General features: G+C 45.7%; 1 protein-coding gene across 2 annotated transcripts in view; it reads left to right on the top strand.

Annotated features, from left to right (window-relative positions):
* The first annotated feature begins 3,440 nt into the window (after positions 1–3,440).
* MYO1D (myosin ID) overlaps positions 3,441–13,247 on the top strand; it is a 364,669-nt gene continuing 354,862 nt past the window's right edge. Inside the window, exon 1 of one of the 2 annotated variants that reach the window (XM_064582345.1) lies at positions 3,441–3,852. In XM_064582345.1, coding sequence (XP_064438415.1) covers positions 3,758–3,852 — 95 coding nt within the window. In that variant the 5' untranslated portion in view covers positions 3,441–3,757. The remainder of the gene's footprint in view (positions 3,853–13,247) is intronic. The other variant, XM_045889402.3, reaches the window with a different exon arrangement.

Genomic DNA, 13,247 nt, shown 5'->3' with positions numbered 1-13,247 from the left:
GGAGCCCGATGTGGGACTTGATCCCGGTACTCCAGGATCATGACCTGAGCCGAAGGCAGTCGCTTAACCAACTGAGCCACCCAGGCGCCCGAAAATAAACATTTTTATGTTAGGACAGTTTTAGACTATTATTTGATTTTTAACTTTATGTTTTGAAATCATTTCAAACTTATAGAAGAGTTGCAAGAACTTTTCTATAAAAGCTCCCATATATTCTCTATATTCACCAATCACTGACATCTTCCTACATCTGCTTTATTCACTTATATCGCTCTACATATATATATATATATGCATATATATACATGCCACATGTATTATTATTCTTTTTCTTTGCCAGTTTGAGACATTATACTCTTTACCCCTAAATACTTTAGAACCTATCTCCTGAGAATAATGACATTCTCTTACAGAACCCCAGTACAATGATTGAGTTCAGGAAAACTAATAGCGATGCTATGCTATTTAATTTATAGTCTGTATTCAAGTTTCACTGATTGTCCCAATAATGTCCTTTACATTTTTCCTTTTTTAAAAATTTTATTTTATTTAAATTCAATTAATTAACATATATTATCAGTTTGGAGGTAGAGTTCAGTGATTCATCAGTTGTATATAATACCCAGTGCTCATTACATCACGTGCCCTCCTTAATGCCCATCACCCAGTTACCCCAACCCTCCCCCCCTCCCCTCCAGCAACCCTCAGTTTGTTTCCTATAGTTAAGAATCCTTTACATTTTTCTGGTTAAAGACCCAGTCCGGGTCACATACTGCCTTTAGTTGTGGCATCTTTAGGGCCTTTTTTTTTTTTTTTAAAGATTTATTTATTTATTTATTTGTGAGAGAGAGAATGAGAGAGAGCACATGAGAGGGGGGAGGGTCAGAGGGAGAAGCAGACTCCCTGCCAAGCAGGGAGCCCGATGCGGGACTCTATCCAGGGACTCGATCCAGGGACTCCGGGATCATGACCTGAGCCGAAGGCAGTCGCTCAACCAACTGAGCCACCCAGGCGCCCCTCTTTAGGGCCTTTTAACCTGAACCAGCCCCTCAGCCTTCCTTTGCTTTCAAGCCATTGATATTTTTCAAGAGAAAAGATCGTTTTTTTGTAGGATGTCCCTTAATGTGAGTTTATGTGATGTTTCTTCATGATCAGATTCAGTGGATGCATTTTTAGCAGGTAAGGGATGTTCTATCTTTCTAAGGATGTTCTATCTCTCTAAGGTAAGGGATGTTCTACCTTTCTAACTTTCATCACATCACTCATGATGTCAGTGTGTCTCATTATTGGTGATTTTAACTTTTATTTTCGTTTTTAGTATATTTTAAACTGTAACACAAACATACACATCCAAATGTGTTTATATGTAAATGTTATCACAAAGGAGATTAATAGCAAGCTAACCTGCTCTATATTACCTTGTTTGAATGCAGATTGTAGTGTTTTGTTTCTCCTGTCATCTGCATATATCGGAACATCTTGTAAATGTGTCATTGATTAATAAGACTGTAGTTGTGCTCTGCCTTTAAAAAAGCTGGGTATAAAACTCTACAAGTAACAAATTACTACTTAGCCACATAAATCAGAATTTTCCTGATGCTGTACAACCAAAACAATGTTCAAAAGTAAATTGGAATCCCGAAGCTGATTTAAGGTGATGGTGAACCCCAACAGACAGATATGGATTCTTCAAAAGAGCTTCACTGGTCTCATGCCTGATTTTATATTAATTTGGGCTTATAAATTTATAAAATGCCCTTTGCTTATTTTGTGTATATGTGCTATACGTTAGGCTCCTATACAAGACATTGATAAAAAACAAAACAAGAATTTCTTTGCTTTGGCCATTTGAAAACCCCAGCTACATCCCATTGTAGATCCTACCCACTGTAGAATGAATTTTGCTCTAACAACCCAGGGCTCAGAGAATACACATGCATCCATTTCCAATGGGTCATTGAGTGGAGTCCCTGGTTGTTCCAAATTGCACAAAATTTACGATTTCTTTCTTACAGTTTTGAAATTCAGTTCTACTTACTTTAAAACATACCAATACAAACATTTTAGGAACGTACCATATTATGCAATTACTGACCAACCCAAGCAAAAGACAGTCCTACCTTGGAAAGTGTCTAGCCTAGATGTCTTATTCCACAAATGAGGATGCTGAGATCCAGAGAGGGGTCTTCTGAAGAAGGAGAGCTGCTAATGGTAGACAGAAACCCAGAGCCTGTGCCAGGGATTGGGGTGGCTTTCTTATGGCAGAGGTGCTCCCTGGGGAGGTGATCAACCTGCCCTCCCCTCTCTCCTGGCTAGTGTGGGTTGTTGGCAGCCGAAGCAAGCCTTGAGCAGGGTCCTTCTATCTGGTTTACTCATCTCAAATTCAGCCATAGAGCTAGAGCCCAGCCAGGTCCTTGGGAGCCTCTAGATTTCCTAGAAGATGGTCTTAACCAAAACACAAGGCTGAAGAGAGGCAGCTGCCTTAGAAAGTCATTTGTAATATATTTTCATCGGGAAAATGTAGTAAGTTCCAAAAGAATTTTCCAAGGTCAACCAATGTATCCATAAATTGGAGACCACTTAGGACTCATCCCGCCCCATTGAACCAGTGCAGATTTCATGTCTACATGTGCAAGGCAGTACGATAGTTACTTCGTGGGTGCCAACTGGGATATGAAGAAATTTAGGACATGGCCCCATGCTCAAGAAGCCTACAATAATCCTAGGGAGGTGACACATACATATATTAAAAATTTATTAATAATATAAGGTAATGTTTGATGGCATGCTCAGATGAGTGCAACAGAAAGACGGACCACGGAACATTGGAGAAGGAAAGCATTCCGGCATGCGGCTTCTAAGTCCAGTGACCTAGATGAAACTGCAGCTTCCTCATTTGCTAGCGGTGTGGCAAGTTAACCTGAATTTCCTAAGGCTCTTAGAAACACTCTGGGCATTTTAAGTGTCCCCCAAGTGTTAGCTATTATTACTCTCTCTCTGTGAGCGAACCATCATTTCAAGTATGGAGAGGACGTGAGCAGAGGAGCAGGAGTGGGCTTCGCGGCAAGGTGATAGAATCATATGGAATTATCCTCGCAAAAAGCTCTGCGAGCTACTTCTGTAACTCAGCTTGCAGCCATCAAGCACCACGGAGCAGGCAATTCTGGAAACCTGATTCCACCCACCCTCCTATGTCCGCGCTCCTCCGTACCGCCTCCCTGAGATCCCAGCGCCCGTCCCCAGGGGGCGCTGCCGCCCCGCCGACCTGGCCCGGGCCGGCGCGCGCCCCCGCCGCCCGCCCCGCGCGTGCGCGCCGCCCAGGTGAGGAGGCGGCTGCCTGCTCCGCGACGGGGGCGGGCTGCTCAGTCGGCGGGGCGGGGCGGGGCGGGGCGGAGCTGGAGAGGCCCAGCCGGGACGGGGCGGGGCCGGGGCCAGACCAAGGCCAGAGGCGGGACCAGCCGCCGCCGTCTCCGTCTCGGTGTCCCGTCCCCCCCAGCTCCGGGTAGCCGCCGCGGGAAAGCGGAAACTGCCGGGTACGCCGTGCCGGCCGACAGCGCGCCGAAGAGCAGCGAGGCGGCCTCCGTCCGGCCCAGACCCGCCGAGCGGCGCCCCCGCACACCCCGCAGCTCCGCGCCGCGGCCCCGCCCCGGCCCCGCCCGAGCTCGCCGCGCGCGCCCCCCCCCCCCCGCCGGCCCCCGCAGCCCGAGCGCGCCCACCTGAGCCCGTCTGCGCCCACCTGAGCCCGCACGCCGGCGCCATGGCGGAGCAGGAGAGCTTGGAGTTCGGCAAGGCGGACTTCGTACTGATGGACAGCGTCTCCATGCCCGAGTTCATGACCAACCTTCGGCTCAGGTGAGGGCGGAGTGGCGGTGCGCCCGGGCGGGAGCCTGCGCTTTCCCGAGAGGGGGCGCCCTTGCGGTGCGGCGGGATTGGGGGTGTCAGGGGCCCGCCGAGCTCGAGGGTTGGAGTGCGGCCGGATGGTAGTGTCCGGGGGCCCGCCGGAGCTCCGTGGTTGCGCCTTCCCGAGGGAGGACGCCCCGGGGTGCGGCTGCCTGGGAGGGTAAGGGGCGTGCCGAGCCCCAGGGCTGCGCCCTCGGGAGACGGGTGTCCTGGGTGCTGTCCGGACGCGGGGGGTGGAGGGGTGCGAGGGTTGTGCGGGCTGGAGGCAGCGCTTGGGGCAGGGCCAGCTAGCTCGCTGCCCCAGGTAAGTGATGTGGGCGGGCCGGATGACCTAATGGAAACAAAAGTAAAGGAAAACGCAAACTTCAGGGAGAGTTGTGTGGCGGCCACAAAGGCCCTGGGAAGACGGGAGGGTTGTTTTGTAGAGAGATTCGGGTCTCATCCTGGTTTCGCACTTGGGTTTTCTTTTTCTCCAATTTTTTTTTTCCTGGCGTGGTTCCATCATGTCATTCAGGATGCTATGGAGTAGTGATCCCTGAGCTTGTCTGTTCCAGGACACTGGCTATTTTTTTAGTTACTTTCTAAACGTAATTAGACACGTTTCCAGACATCGAAGAGACTGCTCTGCTTGCCAGTGCCAAGATAAACTGTCTGAATTTGACAAGGCGTTCATGGTTTCAGTTTTTTTCAAGGAGTTATGGATGGAGCCCTTGTGCTACTGACATCCTTGAAAATGTAGTCACAACTCAACGCCCCGAAATGGGCTTCCAAGACGAATTTATTTTAGAAACTCTACATGTGATTATTTCACTCCTGATAGAGTATATGTAAACAGAACTTTAGTTTTGACTTTTTTTTTGGTTAAACATTACAGTAAATGGAGTTTCAAAATAACGGAGTTTGGAGGCATGGGGTGGTTCCTGGAAGTTCTAGCCCAGTTTCTTGTAAGGTTTATAGCGAAATATCACTCCATAAGCTTATAAAGTGAAGATCATGATCTAGGTTTGAGTGCTTAACTAACTCTGCTTCTCAGTAATAATTACCTCTGTTCGTTTTAACTTAAGAATTTTTTTTTAAGATTTTATTTATTTATTTGACAGAGAGAGACAAGAGAGAGGGAACACAAGCAGCGGGAGTGGGAGAGGGAGAAGCAGGCTTCCTGCCGAGCAGGGAGCCTGAGGCGGGGCTCAATCCCAGGACTCTGGGAGACGGCAGACGCTCAACGACTGAGCCACCCAGGCGCCCCTAAGTTAAGAATTTAAAGAAAGTTTTTAATCTTTGGAATTGCAAACCCCATAGGGTCTTCTGCTCTTCTCCAGGCTTCACTATGTCCCAGAGTATGGAGCAGGGGTGCAGTTCTGAGTTCTACATCTGCCTACTACAAGCTGACCTCGAACCAGTCTGTGTGTCTATTTGTAAAATAGTGAGGATCTTCAAGATTTTTCAGCACTTACGTTCTTTTCTGCTTTTACATATTATTGGTCCCAAAGTCTCTAAGTGTGAGGTTTGAATCTTAAACATTATTAAAGTGAGCCTAACTTAACCTTGCAGTTTAGTTCTACATTGTGCAAGGTAATTTAGGAGGTAAGGTGGGAGGATCCCAAGAACTATGAGATGTATCCTTATCTCTCAAAGAGGTGACAGTGCTAATCAAGACAGGGAGAAAGGTGGAAATTCCTCTTGATTTAAATAGTAAATCAAGAAAACAATAGAAGAGTTAAGCTTTGTAGAGCTTAGGTGATTTGTTGCCAAGAAATTGTACACGCTAATTGTTCTGGAGTTCAGAAGAGGGAGAGGTGCTTTAGGCTAGCTCATAAACACGAGGAGAGAGGTTCAGATGAGTTGCAAAGGATGGGTAGGGTTTGTCTAGGTGGAGAACATTCCAAGTGGATGCAGTGGCATGCGCAGAGGAGTGGAGGCATGAAAGCTGATTCTGTTTGGGTGGTAGTGAACATACTAAGTTGCTGGAGGGGAAGGAGTTGATGTTGGGGAGTTGTGGGAGGAATCACCAGCTCATTAGCACGACCCTTGGCTAATGCCCAGGTTTCTGGGGCTACCTTCACACCCAGTCAGTGAGTCAGTCAAGATCCTGGCCGTTCAGACATGCGCATGTATCTGTGTGTGTACTTGACGACCCTGAGAATTGGCTGCAATTCTCAATGTACATCTTTCAGTGATTGTTCATGGTTTACTTATAAGCTGGGAGTAGTAGGTTCCCAGTAGCCGTAAGCACAGTCTCAGCAGAGTGTAGCAGCAATACCCTTGCCCTCTTTAGTTGTTAAATCCTGATTACCCAGGTAGAAAGCAGTCCTCTCTCTGATAGTTTGGATTTCCTATTGCCCTGTTATCCCTCCAGACTGTTTTAGTGTTTAGCTGGATGAGCTTCCTGGATCACGCTGTTGTGACCCTTGAAACATTTGTTTCACTTTGCAAAAGGTGACTAGAAACACCGCAGGTCCCAGCGCTCTGGATGTTGAAGTGTTTTTATCTCCTGGAACATGGGTGGTTGGGCCAGGCGCGTGTAATTTATGGTTGTATATGGGCAGAATTTGCGTGTTTCATCTCTCGGTGGATGTGTGTGCATGAGCCCGATCATTCGCGATCATTCGTGCCTTCCCCAGGTTGTGGCTCCTTCTCTCACTTCTGTCAGGAAGGTCCTGTCTTCTGCTCTCTCCCCTCCCTCCCCCACACTCTTCTGCACGGCCCTCTTCATTTGTGGTCGGTGACATAGGTACTGAAGACAACACTGGTTTCAGGGGTCTGTGCCATCCAAACCCAATTGTAATTTTCCTGATACCAGCTCCCAGCGTAACACTGGGCACATAATACATTCCTTGGAACAACGCTTTTTGTAGAGCAAGAAGAAAAAGAGGGAAAAAGTTGTATCTTTAAAGCTTTTATGATGTTCATTTAGAATTATCTTTTTACTTTGCTACTCTGCTGGCCTCCTTTTCCCCTCTTGGAGCTAACACTTGATTTTTAGACATTTGCTACAATTGATGTAACTTTCCTCATACTATTATTATTTTCAAAAATTGATGTAGGTGTGTGTCTGTACCTGTGAGTCTGGATGAGGCAAGATTTAAGGGGTGATGTGGATTAGTGTGAGTTAGTATTATCTGTGAAAGAGTTACACTTCTCTTTCTTACCCTTATATGAAAAACTGCTAGTATTTTGAAGGCTGCTTTCTTTCTCTCCTAGAAGTCCCTTGCTGGGGGAGATCTGTTCTATTTAATTCTTTTTCCTTTTTTGGTGGTGGTGGTGGTGGTGGTGGTGGTGGTGGTGGTGGTGGTGAGCTCCTCACTGCATTTTTAATGGGTCTGTGCCCAGGAGTAAGATTGCTGCATAGACACCTCTTGCCTTCATGGTCAGGCCTGGTTCCTTCCAACAGCCCTAATGACCACTTGCAGCACTGGCCACAGTGTCCTCAACATATTCTGCTTTCTTTGCAGCCCCTTACTTTTGGGACCTGGAACCCTTTGCTGGGCCATCACTGTGCTTGAGTCCTTCCAGCCTTAACAGCAGCTTTGCACCCTCTCTCGAATTGAGAATCCCGTGAGCGCGAGCTGCATGGAGCAACTGCTCCTCACTCCCCACTTAGTCCTGTGAGCAAAAGGGAGAAGGCAGGCCGCTGCTCAGGGCTGGGCCCTGGCCGAGGACCGCATCCCAGACAGACAGATGTGCTTTTCATTTCACTGGGCAATGAAATGCCCCGTAGGCTTCCAGGAGTCCAGTTTCCTAATTTTGTTGGTGATAGTTCCTGTTTTGAGAATAAGGCGTCTGCTCAGCCTGGTATCTTGGCTCCTTGGAAATTTAATTTTTCCTCCCCTCTTTCCTTACTGTTTTTTCTCTTCCATAAAAGTAGTCGTTTGAAACACTGTTTGCCAGAGTCACAGGCAACTTCTTAACACAGCATGTCTGTTACACTTTTGCTTAGACCAGGGCTTCTCAACTGCAGCACTCTTGACACTTGGGCGTGGATAGTTCTTTATTTTGGGGGGCTGTCCTGTGTGTTGTAGGATCTTTAGCAGCATCCCTGGCCTCTACCCACCAGATGCCAATAGCACTACTTTCCTCCCATTTATGACAGCTGAAAATGTTTGCAGATATTGCCAAATGTCCCCTGCAGGGAGGTGGGGGGGGGGGTGCAAAATTGTCTCCAGTTGAGAACCACTGGCCTCAGTTGTTCTCATTCCCTGGAATGTCCTCCTCCTTCCCTCCCCCCTGCTCACATGCTCTGCTTGTCACTCTTACTCAACTTTTGAGACCAGTTCTGCGAAGTCTTTCCCAGTCCTCTGAGTCAGGGTTCATTCTAGTCTTACCTGTGCTCCCAGGACACATGGACACTTGGTCCTCACTGTTAGAGAGAATGTATCAGGTCATGTTGTTGTTACCTGCATGCCTGCCTTCCCACCCAATAGTGAGCTCCTCAAAGACAGAGAGCGTCATCCAGAGGTGGATCCAGGTTTTGTGGCCCTGAAAACTCATTACAGTTGTGGGGGTGGGGGGGAACCATGTTTAAGAAAAAGTATAAATTGTGAATGCCAAATTAGATATAGGCTTTGGAAGGGGACAGTGCAGGTGGGTAGTGGTGAAGCAAACCCATCGCTGGTCCCCTTGTGTTTCCTATCATGCTGGGCACCTATGTGTTCAATACATTTTTAAATGCGTTCACTAAACAGTCAAATGTTGGTTGATCTTCAACCAGTGGAATTCTTAACTTAAAAAAGCATACAATCTTCTCAAAATGTTGTAGTTATTTTAATACAGCTTAACTGTGTCGGGGAAAGGGGGGAATGAGCTGTAGCATTACTTACGCAGGCACGTACACACACTCACTCACTCACTCACTCACTCACTCATTCACTCACCACGCCACCTCTGTACTCTTTCCCTGTGGCTGCTCGGTCATTTGGAAAATTTGGTGAGACAAAGGGCCCCTCTTTCTTGTCTGGGGCAAAACCTTAGGTACTCTGGGTGGTCTTAAAGCAAGTGTAACTCTGCAGTTGGTTCAGAGTTCTAGTTAGAAGTAGCTGCAGTTAAATTTATAGGAGAGGTGAATGGCACACTAAATCTTTTTGGCTTCCATGTGAAATTCTTTGGCAACCACTTTTAGAGGCCTTCGGAAAAGGACAGTTTGCTCTGTGCCTGTTTTGCACATTGGCTTCATATTGGGACAAAAATGAGAATTTGGGTTTTGGAACTGCCATTTGGAGTGAATCACCCTGCCGTCTTGTTTCCTTTCCTACTCTGTGACAGATTTCCAAGACTATTTTTATTCAGGGTCATTTGTTGACCCTGGAGACTTCTGCTGCATTTAGCTCCCAAGTAGAGCCAGATGTGGGTGGAATCGAGCCCTTGGAAAGCTGCTACTGGTGCGATTCATTGCAGTGTCTGAAGGGCTCTACTTTTACAGGAAGAGATAAGCTTTGACTTTTTTGCTTAACGTGGAGACAAAAGATGGTGAATCTGGTGTAGATAGAAATGTGTTTATTTAATGGTCCACATGTAAGTTGTCTGCACTGGGAATTATCCTACTGTGGAGAGCTGTTGGTTGACATTCCCACCTAAGTCTGAGCCAGCTCAGCAAAAAGGACCCTATCTCAAGGACTAGTCCCGTTTTAGGATAATTCTCTGTCATCCATTGCCGGGTGGCTGTTGAGACTGGATTGAGCCATTGCCCAGCCACTGGCTACGTCCATCTGGTGGGGAACTTTGCTGTCAACAGTAGCTCCAGCCCCGTGGGGTAGATCACCTGTTGATGAGCCTCAGTGGCATGGCTTATAAGGATGTCAGCTGTGTTCATACATAGGTTCAGAGGGTTGCAGCATTTAAAAATATATATTCTAAGCCTCTTTTTGTCTGTTAAATTCCTTGGTTAATATGATAGTTTTATTTCCTGTGGGAAGCAGGCTCCTTTCGGTTCAACTGCTATATAATTTCTGGTTAGATCTCTTAATAGAACAGTGTTACCCAAACTTTAGTTTTTGGTATTTATGGGAAGAAGAACTGGGAGAGCACTGCTTGTTCAGGGCACAGGGCGCAGTGGAAAGAGCACATGGGCTTTGAGACCCGACTGACCCAAGTTCAAATCCCAGCCTCGCTTTTACTCTTTTTAGCATTATGACCTAGGGTAAGTTAACATCCCTAAGTTTCAGTTTCCTTACATGTAAAATGACTGCTTTTTAGGGTTATTAGGATGAAATCACATGATGTGTAAAAAGTGCCTGGTCAGTGCTCGGTACACAATTCCGTCTCTACTAATGTTAACTGTCTTCCTGAATCTTCCCACATTACCTTGCTTCCCTGTCCTGACTTCATAACCGATCTATAGCTAGCTATTTTCACATCTTCCTTCCTCATTAAGACAGATCCATTTGTTTTGGTTTTATTTGGGGGGCAAAGATGAAAATATTCTAGATGGGGTTGGGTTTACCTAGTGGAGAGGGCAAGAGCATTGGAGATAAACAGATCTGTCCTTAATCCTGTCTCTGTCCACTTACTAACACCCATGTGGCCTTGGACAAGTTACTTAGCCTCCCTGAGCCTCGGTTTCTTCACTTGTGAAGAGGGTGTTATTGTGAAGCTTGGATTATAGCGCCTGTAAAGCACCCAGCATGGTACCCAACTCCAGTGTTGTGACTCCTGTCTTTGGACTCCAGTCTTTGGGAAGACTGAAGCAGAGTAGATCCTCAGTAGGTGGTCCTCTGTGTCTCGCCTCTCAATCTTCTCTCAATCCTGGCCTGTGGACCAAGTGCTCTTGCTATTCCCAGTTCCCTCTATCAGTACCTCTCTAAATGTACCATAATACTGCTCCCTCCAGGTGTACACTGTTTAGTTTCCAAAAGTTTTAAACTTTTTGGAAAAGGAAATCAGTTCTAAATATTCCAAAATATTTTATTCTTCATGTCTACTGTTCTGTGCTTTCACAAAGGTTGGTGACATTGTTGCCCAAAATCCCCAAGTGCTATAGCTGGGTGATGAACTTTAAGTAGAGCCTCTAAAAAAATAAAATAAAATAAAAATTATCTGTAACTCATTTCCTTAATTAATTAGAGATTCTTTCTGTGTGTATGTATGTATTTTAAGTTTTTATCTTAATTTCAGCTAGTTAACATACAGTGTAATATTAGTTTTCAGGTGTACAGTATAGTGGTTCAACACTTCCATACAACCCCTGGTGCTCATCATGACAAGTGCCCTCCTTTATCCCTGTCACCTATTTCCCCCATCTCCCCACCAACCTCCCCTCTGGTAACCATCAGTTCTCTGTAATTAAGAGTCTGTTTTTTGATTTGTCTCTTATTTTTTCCCTTTATTTTGTTTCTTTCTTAAATTCCACATATGAGTGTAATCATATGGTATTTGCCTTTCTCTGACAGACTTATTTCACTTAGCATTATAGACCTTATATATTTTTAGTATAACCTCCTGGCTTTAAAGCTAGCAGCTACTTCAATTCTTGCTGTGTGCTTATCTCTGTAGTGGGTACTTTCATGAGGGTTGCTTTTTTTAAAAAGTCACTCTTTGGGGGCGCCTGAGTAGCTCAGTCGTTAAGCGTCTGCCTTCGGCTCAGGTCATGGTCCCAGGGTCCTGGGATCGAGCCCCGCATCGGGCTCCCTGCTTCGCGGGAAGCCCGCTTCTCCCTCTCCCACTCCTCCTGCTTGTGTTCGTTCTCTCGCTGTGTCTCTCTCTGTCAAATAAAAAAAAAGTCTCTGTTAAAAAAAAAAAAGTCACTCTTTGGGGGATAGCTGAATTGGGAGTAAAAGATACCTTCATAATTAGGTCAACATAAAGTAGAATATAATTGAGCCAAAAATGGATAGTGCAGACAATCTGTTGTTTTAAGGGCTTCCTAGAGAGAAGGAATCAACAAGCCACATATTTTTTAAAAAGCGAGTACTGGTGACAGTATAATTGAGCGCTCATGTGTTAGGCACTAGAGCTCAGAGGGAATTCAGAAAGCGAGAAAGATTGGGAGTAGGGAAGACATGCTCTGTGGAAGGGGTAGAATGCAAGCACACCCTTGTTGGAAGTAGAGGAATGGCATCTTGGAAACAACCCTTTCCATAGGCCTTGCTGCCTCATGGCCCCTACTGTGCTGGCCTTCTTTTTTTCTCTCTCGCCACCCACTCTTAGCATGAATGGGCTGGCCCTGCTGCTAGCCAGCTTCCATTGCTCAGAATATTGCCCCCCCCCACGGCCACATTGCTGCACTTTTTTCATTCCTTTCTTATGCTGCCCCCAAATTCTCCCAACTGGAGATTGAGTTAGGTTGATAAGATTTCTCTTACATTGGTGTCAATTTGTTCAAACCTTTCTTTCTTATGCCTAGTTGAGATCAGTTAGGAGGGATGGAGAATTTCATTTCTGAGAAATAATTTTGCAGCACATAACTATTCAGGGATAAGGCAGACGTGGGATGGAGAGCTGAAATCGTGGGGGTGGAGGGAAGGGATGGGCCGGATATAGTGTGAGCTCAGTTCATTTTTGGGAGGCAGGCTCTAATGGCAGGAAGGGTGCCTGAGAAAAACTTTGCTCAATGAAAAAATTTATCTGTGGCTCATCTTTGGGCCTAGAAGAGGAAATGGAATTTTTTTCCTTTATCTTATGTCTAATTACAGAACTTCCAAGAGTCAGCACTCAGACTGCGTGTATGGTCATTCCATTGTGGGTTAAAGAGACATTCGTGAGCCAGCCTGTGAACTTAATCATGGCTATTTTGGTGAAATAGAGTGGTCTACTTCTGTGGAAAGTAGACCATTTTAAAGTAAAGGGCTCTGATAAGTGACTTCAGTTGATGGAGAAGCGATTCAAGAGCATCATCTAGTTCCTCCTTGGTACTTTGCCCACCTTCCATTCTCCTAATTGTCTAGCCTCACCCCTGAAAATATCCCTATTTATATTCTAGGCACAGCTGCTCTTGTGGGACTGGTCACTGTTACATCTGAACAAGACCTCCTTCATTTCCCCTACATTTCTGCTCCTTGGTGCACAGTATAGAAGTGGATTTCACATTAATTAGATTAACTCTAGTAAAGCTATTTTGCTTTAATAAAATGGTTGTTTACTGCTGACTGAACATAGCTTTTTTCAAAAAAGACACAGGCCGATTCATAGTTCTAAAAAAAACCAAAACAAAAAACAAAACTTCTGGAATAGATGGAAAAATATATCAAGGAACAAACACAACTTTGCTTTCATTCCTCTCCTCCATATATCTCCCACAGCTGTATTACTGAGACCTGAGTGCGGGGGTGGGGTGTGGAGAATACCACTTATATACACAAGGTTCACATAAGCGCTAGAAGCAAATGAATTAGTCAAAAAATGGCTTCATCTAAAAC

Source organism: Mirounga angustirostris, unplaced genomic scaffold (assembly GCF_029215605.1).
Source record: "Mirounga angustirostris isolate CCGP_5_RB_7025 unplaced genomic scaffold, mMirAng1.0.hap1 SCAF_17, whole genome shotgun sequence".
Classification (NCBI taxonomy): Eukaryota; Metazoa; Chordata; class Mammalia; order Carnivora; family Phocidae; genus Mirounga; species Mirounga angustirostris.
Note: the sequence above shows the minus strand (reverse complement) of the source record. Positions and strands in the feature narration are given on the sequence as shown.